The sequence below is a fragment of the Melospiza melodia genome, chromosome 5 (assembly GCF_035770615.1).
Source record: "Melospiza melodia melodia isolate bMelMel2 chromosome 5, bMelMel2.pri, whole genome shotgun sequence".
NCBI classification, from domain to species: domain Eukaryota; kingdom Metazoa; phylum Chordata; class Aves; order Passeriformes; family Passerellidae; genus Melospiza; species Melospiza melodia.
In genome coordinates this window covers 27,951,850-27,970,740 of record NC_086198.1, presented here as the reverse complement: position 1 = coordinate 27,970,740, position 18,891 = coordinate 27,951,850, and the positions used below count along the sequence as shown (strand labels likewise).

The following is an 18,891-nucleotide window of genomic DNA, read 5'->3' as shown; positions in this document are numbered from 1 at the left end:
AAATCAAAGTGGAACCAGGATCTGGCTGCATGTTAAAAGTAGTTAGTTGGAGGTTAAGACATACAGCAGCAGCTGTCAGAAGACCCAGTCAGGGCACTGAGACTTGTGCAAAGCTCCAAAAAGGACTGCAGAACTGAGATCTATGCCTTGATTCTCTGCTTCATTTAGTCCAACATCAAACCAGATGTTGCAGTCCAAGTAATTTCACTTATACAAGCATCAGAAAAAAACCAAGCACACCTCAATCTCTAAACACCTGCATTCAGCTCCAAAGCACTGAAAATCTACACCTGGTAAAAGTATTTTTTGTTCAAATGTGAGTAATCACAAATGCTGGCAATGCTGCATTAACACATGGAACATCCCTAAGCTTTAATCAAGGGCAGGGTAACTTCTAGTGACAGACCTCTTCATGATTCAAGGTGAAGCTTCAGTTTAGCAACTCTTTGCCTTGATGTCTTTAAGATCACGTGAAACAGTGTTAAGGAATTTAATCTCCAGCTGTTCAAGACTCTCTGAAGTGGAAATGTTGGGATTTAGGTTGCCCTTGATGGGAAGCCCACTCACCACTGGAATGTCCAGGTCCTGGATTACCAGGAGTAGGGGATTTTTAATGTGTTTAGAAGCTCTACAAACCAGATTACTGCACACTGTGGAATACATTCTTAAATGTGTACACACACTTCCGAATAAGAGTAAACTTGCCAAGGACACCAAATGCCACCCTGGCACAGCCAGCTCACCAGAACAAGCGCTCACCAGAAAAATGCACATGGCTTCCTGAACAAGGGAAAAAATATTGTAACCATACAGAAAATCTTCTTCTCTGGGCCACGTCCTGGCTCTGATTCCCTACCAAACAGGTACTTCCTGATCCAAATGAGTGCTTGCTCATCCTTCTAGACTTCAAATTCCCTCCAGCAGAGATGCAGAAGGGTCAGGAATTGTAGCACTACCCAAAGATGTTTCTATATGGAGAGGACCCAAGTCAACCTTTCATAGAAACCTCCCTGATAAATATACATTCTCCTCCTTCAAAACTGCAGGTTCTCTGGGAGTTGACAAAACAGTGAGAGGGAGTCCATAGGGAGAATCTGCAACCGCCCTTGCCCAAACTCCCACTGAGGTGGCTTTTCAGTCTTGCACTCTGTAAGATCTGACTGTCATCCAATGAAAATGGTGACATTCAAAATGAAATTCATTAAATGCAAGCCACAGGACACTCCAGAGACCAGAGATGCATGCACACCTGAATGAGCTTTGCTACCTTTTCCAGCCTCATGGGCTGGTTCACACTTTCTTCCCAGAGCACGGGTGAGAATACCAAACATTCACATTTGTAACAGCTCCTGTTTCAGTGATGCTGGAATCTCCCCTCTGCCAGCTGAAAAGAGATGTTCACCTCCTCACAACTAACTGAAGAAGATAATGATAAACATATTAATGAAGCAAATAATGACACCTGATTTTACTTGTGTAACTGTAGGTCACTTAGCCCACAACACTGCTTGCCAATGGCTAAGGTGCAAACTCCAGTGAAGGCAGCTGAGTATGCCTGTGATAACAGCGAGCTTCTCTCTCCAAATTCTCCTAAAATGGACAGACACCTTTGCTGGGCAAGACCTTTCTTTACCTCCATCTCTGCTTTGAGTGCTCCTGCAGATCTGTACTGATGTCTGCTCTGAAGAACCATTTCTAGGCGCTTACTTGAATTTTCAGCATGAAAAATAACAATAGGCCTGTATTGGATGCTGTACCTTTTTTAAAAAGGTTTTTCTGTTATTGCTATGCAATAAAAAAAGGTCATGGTTTATAAAAATACAGGGTAGTTTTCAGTTATACGTGGGCATAGATGCTTTTTTTTCACATGCTCCAGATACTGCAGCTATAAAAACTCCAGACCTGCCAATGCCAAGGAAAGTCTGGGATGTGTGGCACTCCCAATGACCATTGTGGAGATGGCTCAAACTCTTAAAAAGGATTAAAACCCTCCCCAAACCACCAAACCCTTATCAGTTCTGGCTAAGTCATGGCAAACTCCCAGTTTTCTGACATTCCAATCTCCTTGCTGAGAACTTGCTGAGATACCAAACCCCTCCCCTTTGTGCTTGTATTTGTTATATGCTTGAATTCCAACATGTTTTAACAAGGGCTCGCTCAGCACAGTATCAGCTCATCCATTAGGATTTCCTGAGAAAGTTTTTCCTTTCTAATTTGAAACACCACTTTCCACATGATGTTATGAAACCTTAATATTTCTCAATAACAGCAATAAGATTCCTAAGTGTTTTAATAATTGCCTTAGTGACTTCTAATTTTCTTCTTGCCAAACACCATGGAATAGAGGTGCTCTTCTGACAGATGCCATACGGAAGCAAAAGGGAATTGTCACCATTTTACAAGGGTGAGGCTTCAAACCAACCTATGAATTTCTGTCTTTTTTCAAACTTTCAGTGACCCAGTGGGAAGCCTGAAGTGGAGAAGGCTCCTGCCTCCTTGGCTGCAGTGCCAAAAAAGTGCTAAAAAATGCCTGTTAAAAAATGACTGAAAAAGCCATGGGAATCCTGAGCAGAAAGCTCAAGAATGAGTGGAGACACAAGGGATAACTCACACCCTTCCCCTTCTCCCATTTTCTTTTGGATATATCTATATAAAAAACAAACAAACAAACAAACCATCACATTAAGAGAGACCTACAGATATTCCTGCCAAGGAATGTAAACACACTACCCTGTGTCTAACAGACCATAGCATTGAAAATTGAAAATCTGTTTTGGAGATCCTGCATTTCCTAGCTTCAGGTCCTCTTTTAGCTTCTTTTACATTTTGATTTAGAAGTATCTCTTCTCAGGTCTCAAAGACTATTCAAGTACTCTTGTGTTACCTCTTCCAGCAGGAAACCCACAGGTAGTCTCTCTTGCTACAATACAAACAGATTAGCAGATAATTTGTAAATTTTCATATCTGGAACAGGAATCACAGAATATGCTGAGCTGGAAGGGACCCATCAGGATCATCCAGTCCAACTCCTGGCCCTGCTCAGCACACCTCAGGAGTCACCCCCTGTGCCTGAGAGCTTTGTCCAAACACTCCTTCATCTCTGTTGGGTTGGTGCTGTGACCACTGCCCTGTGTTAGTGCCCAGTCATCCTCTAGGTGAAAACCTTTTCCTGATATCCAACCTAAACCTCCCCTAACTAAGCTTCCTGTGATTTTGAAGGTGTTCCAGTTCTTTATTTTGGTCCTGTCCAAATACCTGCACACTCTTGACAAAAGGCACTTCAGTAATGTTTTGTCCACATGTTCTAAATTCTCTGCTCAACTGTTCCAGTATGTCTCAGCTCAATTTAGCACAGCTGCCATCAAGAAAAAACTGACTAATGCCACAGAAATAAAACCCCCAAACACTTGAGACCATCCAATTCTCACAAGTGTCAGAAAACTCAATTAAAACTTGCCTTGGTTGAAATTCATTCAAGGCAGCAGTACATCCTGAAAACCTTTAAGGTGAGTGATGGGAAACAAGCAGTGGATCATCTTCACTGTGGCACCTGGGAACCAGTCCAAGAGCCACTCAGATGACAGACAGCATGGGGCTTTCATGCTAAGTGCAAATTACACTCTAATCTGTTGGAGTACGCATATCTGAAATTTAAAAAAATGAGAAAAATGGCAACAGCCAAATCACCCTCGCGTCTATCCTGAGACCTCTTTGAAACAGGCCTCACCTCATATGAGCAAACTTTAAGACAAATCCTGAGTACAAAACCAAATACCCAGGGAAGAATAATTCAGGCCAACGAAATCCAAACTTATCTATCAACGCCATCACAGCTAGCACATACTTAAGCAGCAGGCTAACATGAACCAGCTGATCCCACTTGGAAAGCCAGGCCAGTCACTCTTAACAGTGTCTTTTAAATAATCTTGATGTTAGTTGCTGGTTTTGATTTTAAGACCAAACAAGCTTTAAGAAAAATACCCCCCGGAACAAGTAAAGCAACAGACTGCGCTTAACAAAAATGCAGAAGTTTTTATTATACTGTAGTTTAAGAAACACCCAAAAATGCCCTCAAAACACTAAAATCACACCTATTAATCAATGCAGATCAAACACAAAGATAAATTCTGATTATGAGTGGTGGAAAGGCACCACATTTTCCTGAAAGACTTTCTTGATGAAAACTCTTTTTCTAAGGCAATAGAACACTTTCTGTCAGATGTCAGAGAGCATTTCTTAATCCCAGCACTCTCAAAGACAGCTGGTGGGCAACAGAATTTTTGAAAATATGGCCACAGAAAACATTAACTCTATCTGTTAATGTTGAAATCTCTTCACAATTCCTCTTGGATGTTCATAATTACATAGAAGAAAGTTAGAATTTTTCTCTCTTCCTACTTTAATGGTATTTTCTCTTTTGACTTTCTAAGACTCTAAGGTACTTGAAGTAGGAAATCTGTTCTTCATATTTACAGTGGAAATTCAGGCCTAGCCAAATTCAGCACATTTGGCTATTATCACTATATATTTCTATGGCTAAATCACTGTGTTCCTTTGATCTGCTGAAGGACTCACAAGTGAGTCCTTCCTCCTTGCTATAGTACCATCCTCTAAATGCCTCCTTTTCAGTACTGAAAACAAATGCTCTGATCACTTCATTTCCCCCACTAAGTCATGTGTGCCTGTAAGACATCACTGTGGAACCTGGCAGCTCAGATCTTAATAAAACTGTCTCACCTGAAAGCATTTATTTTAAGTTTTCCCTTCTCTTCAAATAAAAAACCAGAAACACATTTCCAATCCTTAAATTGAAATCTTAAGAGATTTTGAAGATGTTATTACCTAGAGCTGAACCAGCTTTTGGGAAAGCCCTGGGGTTTTCTAACATATTTCCAATAGCATCCAAGAATTCAGGCACTTTTTAGATGCTTGCATTCTTTCCAATTTAACAGAAATGGAATAGGCATCAAAGAAACACTGAGCAAGAAACTCAGAAGTGGACTACAAAAGCTTACTGGAACTTGCCAGGAATATTTTGGTCTGAAAATCCATCTGGAAATGGATTGAAAGGTGGATTTCTTCTCAGGAGGGTCTGATATCTGACAAGGAAGTTTCCCTGACAGTATTTTGAAATGTCTGCCCTAGCTGAAAAACAAGGAATGAGGGTACCTGCCAGGCAATTTCTGCCCAGTACTCTCCAGGACACTGGAGGCTGTTCTTACTTGTCTGAAAACCAGCTGCAGTCTACCCAGATTCCAGAGCTTTGTCACAGCAAGCAGCTTAAGAGAGACTTTCTTGTTTATGTAGATGAGAGATCTGAAATTAATCCCCTCCATGTTCTAATGTCCACAAAGACTTTAAAAATGAAATTTCATTTCAAGTCAGCAGCACCTGAGTGCCGTGGTAACTCAGTGGGATGATTTAGGTGAGATTAAATTTTAAAATATTTTCTTTCCATGAAACATGGCAGCAGCTGTGATTTTTTTCTTAGCTGTATACTGTGCCATACACAAATGTTCCTACTCCAGACTAGAAATGAGTAAGCTCGTATTGATAGCAAGTGCACAGAGGAGACTGTCTTCTGAATGATTAAAAAGAACCGGTATTTTTGATTTCTATACAGACTTGCCTCTTCCAGCTAGAGAATTCTCTGCTGGAAAGCCTTAAGTAGCCCAAGGGAAGTATGTAATGTGCTTCTGTGAAGTTTACCTGCAGCTGCACAAATGTTTCTCCAGCTCTTCCTGCACCTGGGAGGGAGGGAAACTAGATCTGCTCATCAACAGCCATGGAGGGGTGGGAAATTATATGGATCCATACACAAACCAGTCCTTCCAACACTGACAACCCATTCATGGGATCAAACTGGTTAACAAATGAGTACTGACTTGGAAATGAATGTACAAATTGGTTTTTTTCTTCCTTTTTTTTTTTTTTTTAAACTTCCCGCTCACCTGAATAAACCCACCTTTAAAGCATGGTAGTAATTGTGACCTGGCCCAAATTCTATTGCAGGATACAGGATTTCCAATGATTTAAAAAGTAGGACTATCTCACAATTTACACAATGTTTGCTGCATTTTTTCAAAAATTCAGTTGTTATTTTCAACTGATGCTGAAATGTTAAAAGAAATTTTAAGATTATTTTACTGTTATCCCTGAATACAACACTGTCATAAGAGACTGTTTCCACAGCCAGACAGAAACAAAGTCATTCTCATGTTTGAATGATTTTTTTAAAAGCTACATTGTTTGATTTATATAGAATTAACATTTTTTCTAGACAGGGGCAAAAGAACATATCTCCTAATTTGTTGTTGAAAAAGGAGAGCAACCCATTAACCACGCTTCTACGCTTTTATCCTGAAACCATTCTTTGTATGAATTATAGCTCTTATCAACTAACATCTCAGACTTCACTCAGAAAAGATTAAATGGAAATATCCTCAGTATTTACAGCTGAACCTCAAGTGTATTACAGATAGTTTAGTTTTTCTTCGATATTTGTTGGTTTTTTCTTTTGATTTTTTTTTTTGGTGTTTTTTTTTGGTTCTTTGTTTGTTTTTAAGAGGAGAAGAGTGCATTGTTTGGAGGTATGATGGTGTTTCTGAGGTGGTGTTACCACTGAAACACAGCACAACCATCACACTGAATTACAGATCTTGGGGGTGGTGGGAGCTGCTCTGCACTTTGAGGTTACAGCTGGAGCTGCGTGTGCAGCCTGCTCCTCATGCTGCAGGGACAGCTCAGCACCTTTAAGCATCTCAAAGCTACCTACTGACAAAGAAAATCACCATTTTAGCCTCTCTGCCTTGTTTTGCATCCAATAACTTTCCAGCCCCTCTTCCTCTAAGACTGGGAGCAGTAAAGTGCTGCTGTCACCCCCTGAGCAAGCAGGAGGTCCCTGCTGTCCCTCCATCTCCCTGCCAGTGAAGCAGAACTGCATCTTCACTGGGCCACCAAGCACAGCTCAGCTTTCAGAGGAAGCTGACAGAGCTGGGAAAACAGGACAGGCAGCACCCAGCTTTGACAAACATGACAGGAATTACTCAAAAGTCAGCAAAAAAATAATTGCTTCCACGGCTCCATGTCTGTGAAAGCTGGGTTTTCTTCACACCAACTGCCAGTGGCTGCTGATGCCAGGTTTTCGTGGTGCCTTTCTGCCAACTAGCTGAAAATAAGATGCCTTTTTGTTTCCAAAAGTGAAGAGATGTTGTGTTGCCTCATTTTATTCTGATGGGCAAAACACACTTACTTACATTTCCAAGCCAGCACGGGCAGGTTTAGCCTGTGATAAACAGGAGGCTGAGTACACACCTCCTCTTTTGTTTTCATTTTCTAATATTGCTTTCACCACCTTGGAAGGGGTAAAAATAATATCACCCAAGACAAGAAGAACAAGATAGGAGGGAAATAAAGTTTAGTTGACAACACAGACCTCATGCAAGTAAAGGGAAGTTCATTTTTAAATCAAGAGAATCTGATTTCAGGCCAATTTGGACACCACAGCAGAAAAATGGTTGCCTTAAACTGAGTGAGTCAAATTCTTCATTTTGTTTTAAATAAAAATAAAAATGTTGTATTGACTCAACACTGAGCCCATACAGCATTGAGATGAATCCAAAACCATGATGCATTAGCAAGCAAAAGATTATGATGTCACCACAAATGTTATGAAGTCAATATTTCCAAAATATAAAAGCAGAAAAACAGATTTACAGGAATGAGATGGGCCAAATTAGGATTTTTTTTCTTTTTTTTCTTATTTTTCCTTTTAAGAATAGTAAATAAAGCTGTTCAATTTGCCATCATAATGCTTGTTTTCTATATTGCTTATTGACATGACATAAATAGTATAGAAAATGGAATGATTACAGGTTTTAGAGCAATTTAATTGACTGAAATAATTCTGTGCATCTGTTTTTCATTTTCAATTTTGTGCATATCAGTAGTGTGCTATTTTTATTTAGCCATACCTCTGAGATTCAACTTTCTGCTTCTATCTTTACAGTCCTGGTATAGTCATTTTATGGTAAGAGGGATGGGGTGGAGGAGAGGAACAAATAATAGGTGAAGCTGCAGCAAATGGCACAAGGATACAGTCCCTTCCTGGAAAGAGGATTTTGTGGCGAACCATTTCTCCCATAATGCATCCCACAGACCATATATCCACTAGAACAGCAGAGACAGGGAAGTGAAGAAGGAGGGAAAAAAAAGCAAAGTTAACTACAACATTTCACTCCTAAAGGAGGGGAAAAAGGTTGATCAGCACAGTACAGTTTGTTTTGTGGTTTTGTTGGGTTTCTTTTTCATGTCTTACCAAAAGCTAAAATAAGTAACTAAACAAACAAAAGCTGTGTCAGTCAGCTCAACAGCAGTTAGTAACAACAGTGGAAAATGTTTAAAAACAACATTTTGGGTAAAGGTCCAGAGCTAGCAAGTAAAGATCAAGTAACAACTGCACAGACCCATGGCATTTATGAATGAATTTACGGCTAAAAACCACTCTTTTTTTTTTTTTTTAAAGGAAAAAACCAAAGCAACCAGATAATGATAATTGAATAAATCCTACTTGCAGAGCTCCTAGGCTTTGTTCTTCAGCACTGAGTCTCTCTGCAGCTGCTGACAAGAGGTTCCAAATGGAACTGCTCACACAGGTAAAGGCCATGTGGAAAAATACCACCCTTAAAGGTTATTTAAACCTCCTCTTTCAGGATCTATACCTATATCCTACCTATAGGTACCTATCAGAGAATGACCTGAGTGGACTCTGTTTTGTACTGCGTAGGCACTCAAAATAAAAGCTGTAACAAAAGCTCCAAAGGACAAATATCAACAAGACTAAGAGCATCTCCTATTCCTAATCCTGCTTTTAGATTAAATATACAGTTACCTTATATGCTTGACTTGGATAGGGGTTTTTTACTCTTTAATTCTTTAAAGCAGAAGTGCTGGATAGATAGCGACACAGTATTCACAGAAAAAAAAATAAAACAAACAAAACCAGTCTTCCATGTGAAAAGGTAAAAACTGCTTTGAAGTGCTTTAAAAGACTATGCTGTTTCTGAGCCTGAAATCCTAATTTTCTGGTTATGTTTGACCTACAAAACCAATTTTCTCCTCTTTTTCTTCCCCTTAATCTTCAAAAGCAATCCAAAACAAACCAAAGAAACAAACAAACAACTCATTTCTTGGTGAAACAAAATAAAGGTGAAATGTTCCATTTGGGAAAAGGAGGGTACAGGTATCAGGGGCATGGGACAGCAGAAGCATGCCAGAGGCAGAGGCAGAGATTTCTTCCTAGAGACAGTTTTAGGGCCTTCCATAGAAGTGCAGCAAACTGGTGATAATTATGCATCTTTAGCCAACCAAGTGCAGAAAGAAAATGAAAGCAGTGAACAGTCCTTATACAGGCAGTGTACATAGAGGGGAAAAAAGTTGGGGAGCTTCAGTAATGTGGCAGCATAGGCCAGAGCAGGGAAGCAAAGATCATCCCTTTCTGTTGACTTCCTTGGGAGCTGGGTCAGAGCCTCCAAGCAAAGCAGTTCCTCTGACAGATGAGCTTCATTTTCAAACATTTTGTTTTCTTCCTCTCTTTATTTTGGCTTTGTCCAAGTAAGACAAGATCATTCATCTTAAGCCAAACTGATTGCCCAGGGAAGTCAAAGGAAGTGTCTGTGTTAACCTCAATGGGCGTTTGATCAGGGCCCTTGGATGTGGCAAACATTAGAACTTTCCCAGCTGTGTCACAAAAGTGTGTCTAACTTCTTCTTGGTGCAGCTTTAATCACGTGAAAAGCAAAGGCTCTCTCTGTCCTTTCATGGACAATAACAGAAACAATAATCCTAATCATCTACTAAATGTCTGGAGGGGGAAAAGAACAACAAAAGAATTCATTTGACAACAGAAGATCTCTGGATACTGACTAAAGAACTGCCTAAAGAGTGCTAGCTCAAATTTCTAATGACACTTAGCAAAAATTTCAAACAAAATACTTTAAAGAATATAATTCCTTTACTTTCAGAAATTATTCTCTAAGCTAAGCATCTGCATAATAATAATAATAATAATAATAATAATAATAATAATAATAATAATAATAATAATAATAATAATAATAATAATTTCTCTACTTTTTAGACTTTTGTATTAAAATTTATACTTAAACTCATAAACATTACAGATTATCCATACAGGGACTTGCTAATTTTGGAAGAGGTTGTGTGATTATGTTTTCAGTAGTACTGAAGCCATGGAATTGGCTCCCAAAATCAGTTTCACTGCCCTTTACAGGATGCTGTAAAGTGGCTGTCAGTAAAAGTTCTCCTGTAGGTTAGCTACCCTCCTCAACATAAATTAAGCAGGGCACTTTTAATAAATTCCTGGTCTTGTCACATTTGCTGTATTTGCCATCAAAAAGTCTCCTCAAACAGACAAATTATACCTTTGACAGCAAAATATGAGCCCTAGCTATTCCCTCATTTCCTGCCTGGTCTACCTGGCATTCAGATGCAATTCTCAGTTTTGTTACAAAATGAGAACATCTTCAAAAGTTTTCCCTTCATCTTCTGCAAAATTTGAGTTTTTCCTTGTCAGCTTCTCTATAGCAAGCACCCCCACCTGCTTTTCACAATATTTCCAAGGACCAAGATCTCTCTCAGACTATTCAGAGAAATATCCTATTTACTTCTAGGGAGATTACATACAAATTATATCTTTTTTTTAATTTTTTTTTTAGTTTCAGGTTTTTCCCCTTCTCTGCAATTCTACTTGTCATTTAAAAAAAAAACAAACTCAAAGTGCAAAATTTATACCTAGATCTTGACAAAATGAAACCTGTCAGCAAAACCTGGGACTTTGTTAAATTTATCATGAAGAAGGAATTAATTCCTGAAATTCAGATCGAGCTCTGGATTTAGTGAAATGCTGGAAGGGCTAGGATTTTCTATTTCAGCTTGTACTTCTTGTTTCTTCAAACAATTCAGAGATCCAGACTCAAATTTAGAACACATGACTCGTTCAGCAATTCCAGTGGTTCCCACGTTATTTCACGGCCACAGAAGGCAAAGATGCAAGCTCTGGTCAAAATGAGTTGACTGTAGTTGTAACTTCAAACATAACTAAGAATAAGTTCCCTGTTACTCTGCCATCCCACACTGATAAATTCACCAGCAGTGCATCCCAAATACATTCTGCAGCTGCAGTTCACAGCAGTGAGGAACTGCTCTAACTCCAGGTGTCATTCCCCACCATTTCCCACTACATTTCCTGTCCCTCCTTTGGGTCTCCCTCACAGTGGTGAAGCAGAGCTTGCCCCTGAGGGGCCCTGGTGCAGTGGCACTGCAGCCCTACCGTTCTCCTTGTAGCCCATTCCCAGGATGACCTCCGGTGCTCTGTAGTAACGTGTCACCACATAGGGGGTCATCATGAAGCTAGTGCCTGCAGTCCTGGCCAGTCCAAAATCCAGAATCTTCAACGTGCAGTCAGATTTTACTACAATGTTACTTGGTTTTAAATCCTGCAAAAGACAGTGAAAAAAACCCATGTGACTGTCCTTTATAAAGCCAGGCACAGCTATGATTCCAGCAGATGCTTTAGGTCACCCTTCAAATACTCTTTCCCTCTTCCGACCCAGTTGCTATCAGAAATACTTGTAAATATACAGCAAATCCTTGCTGTTGTTTCTGTAGCAAACTGTTCTGGAAGTTGTTCTACCTCGACATACTGGGCTTTACCTGGATAACAGGAGCTACTGGCAGTAAATTAATTGCATTTACTAGGATTAGTATCCGAGTGCTGTTTTGATTAGATTATTTTCTCTTAACACTGTGAACCTGATAGAGACATTCCTACTGCACCTGGAGAGATACCTTAATGCTTCATTTATAATAATTCAACTCATCCTTTGCTGGATGACTATCTGGCAGCCAAATCTATAACCCTCTGCTAAACACATGACATGCCAAGATAGGAGAACTTTGTGGAAGAACATCCACTTTGTAACCCACTTTATCAGCCTTTCTTTTCTTTAGGAAAACTTTTTTTTTTTTTTTTTTTTAATGTGGAAATCCCAAATTAGTGAAAGCCCTTTTCAATAAAGAAGTTAAGCCAGTCTTTTCAATCCATTGAGAATTCCCTCCTGCTCACAGTGACATGACCTGATCCCCCCCCTGCTCTCAACTATCACACGTGCACTGCCAGGTATCACATCCTCACCAGGCACAGCACTGATGTGTAAAATGTAAAATGAGAGGATGCATTTAATATAGACTCAGCAGTCTTTTCATCTGCTTCAGCACATGTAAATGATGACAAATGCCAGTTCCATATCCCTGACCTCTGACTGTGGCTTTTATGTCTTTTATTCATTGCACTGGGACACAGGGCTTTGATCCCTAGTACACAAGAAAGCCAAATGGCATTTGAAGTCTTCATGATCATCTCATATGCTGCCTTCCCTTACCCTGTGAATAATCCCTGCAGAGTGAAGATGCTTGATTCCACAGAGCATTTGGTACAGAAGGTAAGACATTCGCTCATGGTCCAGCTCCATCTGAATGACCTGGCACAGGTTGGCATCCATTAATTCCATTACCAGGTAGCTGAATGGAAAGGCAAAACCACAAGGTTAGTTTTTTGTGTTGAAGGCAAATCACAGCATCATCTCAAATACGAAACAATGCCTTTTCTTGCTTTAAAACTCACTTTATTTCTGATGACTGGGAATAACCCAGCTGGAGACTGGGCCCACTAACCACAGCACCACGGTGGTGTTTGTATCTCACTGCTGAGACACCACTCTTTCAGCATACCAGGAAAACTGGTGGCTTATTTGCCCTTTCTTGGTGCATTCCCCGTGACAGAGACTGTACCCTACGTGGACAATCAGGCAGCACCACACAGAAAGGCACTGAACCCAAAAGACCCACAAGCACCAGATGATGTAACTGCTCAGCCTTTGGTCACAGCAAGGATGGCTTCCACAGTACACATAGTAATCTGAGAGAAACAGAGGTTTCTGAGAGGGTAAAATATGCATCCCTATGCAGAATGCCTTCAAAAATCCTCCTCAGCTTGCATGACTTCACAAAATTCTCATTTACAATTAATTGGTTACTCCTGGCATCAGACTATAGAATAGGAACATATTTCCATGCAATGTACACAGAATATGGGAAAGACAGGAAGATAAAAGGAGAGCAACAATATAAAACAGAGAATACTTAAAATTTCATTCTCAGCAGGTTCATACTGGGCACAGAAGTGGTTATCCAGCAGGGCAAGGTTCCAACAGAGGTGTTGATTTTCTTCTACACCAACCCCTATTTCCCCAGCAAATAACATTACACAACAACAAATATGAAACTGGTGGTTTTCACCTTAAATTATCAAAAGAGCTCCTAATATGGGAATTCGGAATATTTTTCTACCCACTAGAGTCACGCTATCTTTTTTAGAGGGGGCTGCAACCTTTGTATTTTGCTGAGGTAAAGGTACACCATAATGCCCCACACATCCCTAAAGCTTTAGTTTAATTACTGCCCCATTACTTACACATCCTGAAACTCCTCCAGAGATTTCTGTGGTGTGAAGACATTTAATAAACTTATAATCTGAAAAGCAAAGTAAGAAAAAAGAGTAAAAATAAATTATATACATAATCAGTTGAATGCGTTTTGAACTGTGTTAAAGAATAAACTGTTTTTTCACTGCTCTGTATATATTAACACTTCTCACTTTATGGATCAGTAAAAAAATCAGCAGCATTCAAAATAAAATGCCACAGATCTCTCAGATTTCTTTTAGGTGCACTTGAAATCCTCTGAAAGAAGGATAACCAGTGACAAAACAAAGTCCTAAGGGTGAGACATTCCTCTCAATTTTGAAGTTGCAGGTTCAAGGATCAACTTCAGTTCAATCTACCATAGCAGTCTTTGTGCTTTGTTCTTATTTATGAGGAAGGCTAATTTGAGGGCAGAAATAACCAAGGACCATCTTATCAAACAGTATTCCTTCCATCTCTCTGACATGGCCTCAATTCCTTTGAGGGCACACACATGCACACACTGGCTGATAAAAATACCATCATGAGAGGTACAACTTTTCAATAGAAGCACTTTGAACCAGAGATCCCCCTGAGCAAAGACATTTTGCACACTTCAACTCCTTTTCTCCTTTCTCTTGCTTGGTTAGCATTTTTGTTTGGTTTATTTTAAACAGGCTGGGCTGCTGAAAGACACTGGTAAGAATGTGTGAAAAAGAAGAGAGGAAACAACACGACCCCACAGATCTGGACTTCCCCTGTTTTCCCTCTGTGCAGGTAACAGAGGTAGAGGACACCAGCACTGCTGCCATGAAGGCAACATCTGAATGTCTCCCTTCCCACCTCCATTGCCTCTTTAGATTTTCTAACAGAAATTGTTCAACATTCTTTCTCTTTACATATTCTGACTGAATCTTCCCTCTGCACATGTACATTTACAATCCTCTCCTTCCTTTGCACTTCTCTGTGCAGACAGATTAAAGCTCTGACCCAACCCATGTGGTGCTGTTAGAAGCTGTCATGCACCATGTTTAAAATTATGTATTTAAAATTAATTACACTCCTGTTGCCCCTCTGCTCTTTCCAGACCATTAAAAAACTTCTGCTCATCCCTGCATTTTCAAATCCTCATGCACTGGGCTGGTTGAAGGTAGCTTCCATCAAGTCAACAGGGAAGAGACAGGAACAGTCCTGATCAACACAGTGGGAATGTAAAGATAAATCCCTTCCCAGAAGTGAGGCAGAGGCACTGTAGTGTCAAGTCCTGCAATTTGCCATTTTATGGTCAATCCTTCCTCTTTCCATGTGAACATGTGATTGAGAACAAGTGTAAAATCTCCCCTTGCATCACATTGTTTTAAGTTCATTTATGCTTTGCATAAGGAGTAAGAGTCATTGCAAGATCCAAGGGACAAGTAAACACTGCAAACTAAAAAATTCTCTCCTAATGAAAAGGAAAGGGCAGATAGATATGGCAGCAGGAAATCCAGGAGGTGGAGGAAGATGAAATCCCTGGGACATCCCTTTACAATGCAGTGTGGCAATCCTACAAATTTCACTAGAAAAAAGCAGTTGATACAGTCTCAGGCAGATAGTTCTAACAGATAATGGTTAAAATTAATATACAGCCCTGGAATAACACTCCTGGAATATTTTCATTCATTATGGATACTAAATGATATAGAATAGACGGTGCAAGAAGCAAGAAAGTCTAGAACAGTTTGGCAGAGCCTTTAAATAAGTACATGGAATACCCTCAGTCTCTCCTGTGGGCTTGTAGTACCAGACAGTGTGCAGCCCTTGAGCATAGTTTACTTGTAATTTCTTCCATTTAAAAAAGGAACCCACCAAAACAACTTCCCTTCTAACACAGCAATGCACATACCATTTCTCCTGCTGAACACTTACATTTTTATGATTCACACACTTCATGAGGACCAGCTCCCTGTAAGCTCTCTTGGCATGAGTTTGGTTCTGAAATGGTCTGCTGAGCTTCTTAATGGCCACGTTTCTGTCAAGGACGGCATCATATGCAGCACTGTAGTGATGACAAACACAGGGGTTATGCATCTTAGAGGGTATCCAGCACTTCTCATGGCAAATTCCTGAACCTCAGGTCCTTTTCCTTTTTTCCACTGAGAAAAATACTGGGACAAAAAAAAGAAGAGTTTCCATGTAAAAAAAAAATAAAGTAAGAGATCAACAGGAAACGTAGCACCACATCAGCAGAAGGCAGCACACACCACTACTTCTGAACTCCAGCTCCATTGGAAATTAACACTTATTTTCAAGGGGTGGGGGAAAAATTTAAGTAAATTCAGATAAAAATACAATAAAAAATGGATGAGAAGGAAGTTGTTTCATAAAGTAACTCTCTGTGCAAGGCTATAGCAGAAAAGGGTTTTGCTTTTTCTGTAGCAGTTATGAACACTTTCACAATGTGGTTCAACAACCAAGTGCCCACTTACCCCAAATGAATTTTGTGTTTTCCTTATGATATTTCTAATGGAATCAAGTTATTTAATCATTCTTTGAGACCATATCAACCAATTCCAATAACATACTTAGAAACAGAACCATTTCACAAGGATTTTTACCCATTCCTAGTAGCAAAAAAATTTGTTACATATGCACAGTTACAACTTTTGAAAATGAAGAAATACACTGTTTGAGATGCGAACTTTTAAAGCTGAGGCCCTAAAATGCTCCTTAAACTTTTATGTGTGTTTCACAACCTTCAGCAATTTTTATAAATGTTACTCCTTATGTATGTGAAACACTTATTTTGTTGGTTCAAATCTGACTACATAATTTCTGACTTCTAAATACCATAAAGCACACTAAGTACTAGAAGCATCCCCAAATGGACAACTACCTCAGACTCACTTCCTGATTTTTCCTTTTACCAAGAAAGAGGAATTGCATGACACAAGTTTTCTGCTAGTCCATGAAAAGCAACAGTGTATTTCCCAGGAGATAAATCAACCAAACCACCCATTGTTCTAAAAATTGCTTTCCTAAGCATGAAGTAAATATTCAGAATCCTGCAAAACTTTTTTCATTAACCCTTGCTTACTTCAGACACTCATTGACAGAGGCTAACTAACCAAGTTGAGCAGAAGCATGCAAGCATCAGAAGCTTCGTCACAAAGCCAACAAAAATGTACAGCTGTTCAAAATAGGTAAGAAACTGTTGGCAATGTTTGTCTGGGAAACCATACAAGAACAGAAGAATCAGAAATGCTGAATTTTCACTACATCTGCATAAATAACACACCAAATGCATCCCACAAATTAGAACAAAGATGATGAGAAGTTTTGCAAAGATTGCTTTTAGGATTTATTTAGGAAGTCTCTTGAGAGTGGGTTTAAGGAAGTGACCTTTCCATGGCCACATCTGGAGTTCTGGGTGGTACTCCAGGCTTCCCAGTATGAGAAAGATAAAGACTGGAGCAATTCCACTGATGAGCCATGAAGTTTATTAGGGACTGGAACATCTGTCATACAGGGAGCAGCTGAGTGAGCTGGAGTTGCTTAGCCTGGAGAAGGGTGGATCTTATCAATTTTCTTATGTATCAGCCGGGAGGAGTAAAGAAGCTGGAGCCAGACTCTTCCAGTTGTCCTGGGCAATCTGCTTTAGTTGACTCTGCTTTGAACAGCTGGGTTGGACCAGGTGTCCAACACCATCCCTTCTGTCAGCTGGTAACAATTCTGTATTATCCTGTTCATGAATAAGGCATGTGACTTCCATGACCCAGCTAGTCACATGCACAAAGGTACTGCACTCAGCAATTAAACCACACAAGCAGCAGCTTAGGTGACAAGGCTATCAGAAATCCAGCCTGACTTGATTTCTCTCTAGCCACAGAATTTCACTCAACTAAACCTTGTGTTAGGAGGAGCATGGCATGTGATTTACAGCCTGACAGTACATAGCAGAAAGCAAATCTCCTGTCCTGCTGTCAGAACTGCGTCTCTCATTCTGATGTAGTTCAGCCACAACAGGGCATCATAAAGGCCACAGCTAAAATACCCTTTAGTTCCATTAAGAAAGCATTGAACAAATCAAATGCAAAGCCCAGGGATTTAAATATACAGGATCTTTTAACAGTTAAATATTCTGTCCCTATTGTTCATAGACATTTACTGCAAATATACTTCAGCAGACAAATCTCTCAGCTAATCCATCTTGATCACCCAACTTCTTTTAGGATGAAAAGCCGACGTAAGACTCATCTGAGCTGTGTAAGAGTACTGTGAATCATTTTAATAATCTTTTTTTGTATTTTAATCTCATTAGATACATCATAAAATTACTGACTAGGAGTTAGAAAACAACAAAAGTTGGAGCAAACATTTTCTTCAGCTTCTGATCTCTGTTCGCTTTTCTGAATTTTCTCTCTCTGTCAAAACAATCAATCTAAAATCAGGAAACCAAAGGCTTCTTAAGCAGTTGGCTTTCATGATCAATTCCTGTTTCTTTGCATACCATGGAAGAACTAAAGTTCCTAATCCTTTGTAAAGACATGTACTTTGAGTCACAAGGATGCTGATTGCAATTCTATCATGGTCTTCTGTCAAATGGAAGGTATCCAACTACCTGAAGAAGTCATTACATAAATTCATTGCACTGGGTAAACCCACAGCCCTGATGAGTTTTTTCTGTGGTCACCAGAAAGAAGCTTTTATTTACAGCTAGCCAACTCTGCACTTCACTACAGTGAAACTACAGACACCAGATGTAGGTCCTCTCTCTGCTGCTGGCTACACAAAATTCTTACCTTGGAACACCAAGGTGAGTACTGATGATAAGCCTCCCTAAGACAAACTTCAGTCACTGGCAGGAGAGTGGCTGCATAAACACTTGGCTCCAGGGATCAGGAATAAGAGAGAGAGTAATGAGTGTCTGTGAACTCTGGTGAAAAGGCTGAGTGTGAAAGTCACTCTAAATCTCAAATAAGAGACTGGACTTGCATCTAAAAGAGTTTCTCTGGAAACTCTATCATAACACCTCTTGCTGAACTGTGAATTTATTCTTTAATTTGTACAGTTTCTTGATTTTATAGCAGACTCTAAATTACCCCTGATCTTGTAATAAAATGATAGCTTTACTGCAATATGAGCTCAGAAAAATCCTCAGAGTTTACTACCATGTCCCTGGCAGCTGTACAGACAGAAAAAGCAGTAAATAAACTCTTTCCCCATAAATCCTCTTTACAGTTAGTTTGACATGGTAAATGTTAGTGCTAAAAATGCCTTTTAAAACTGTAAATAATTTGAAACAAACCTATTTAGCAGAGATAAAAAAAATTAGTGAATATAAATTCATGACTACCAAGAGATATATGTAA

At 39.6% G+C, this 18,891-nt stretch overlaps 1 protein-coding gene across 6 annotated transcripts in view; it reads right to left on the bottom strand.

Annotated features, from left to right (window-relative positions):
• The window catches only part of MAPK10 (mitogen-activated protein kinase 10), a 146,505-nt gene that overhangs the window by 37,948 nt on the left and 89,666 nt on the right, over positions 1–18,891 (bottom strand). For all 6 annotated transcript variants that reach the window (XM_063156698.1, XM_063156696.1, XM_063156697.1 and 3 more), the window contains 5 exons: positions 15,449–15,578; positions 13,552–13,610; positions 12,461–12,599; positions 11,350–11,515; positions 8,098–8,169 (listed from right to left, as the gene is read on the bottom strand). In XM_063156698.1, coding sequence (XP_063012768.1) covers positions 8,098–8,169; positions 11,350–11,515; positions 12,461–12,599; positions 13,552–13,610; positions 15,449–15,578 — 566 coding nt within the window. The remainder of the gene's footprint in view (positions 1–8,097; positions 8,170–11,349; positions 11,516–12,460; positions 12,600–13,551; positions 13,611–15,448; positions 15,579–18,891) is intronic.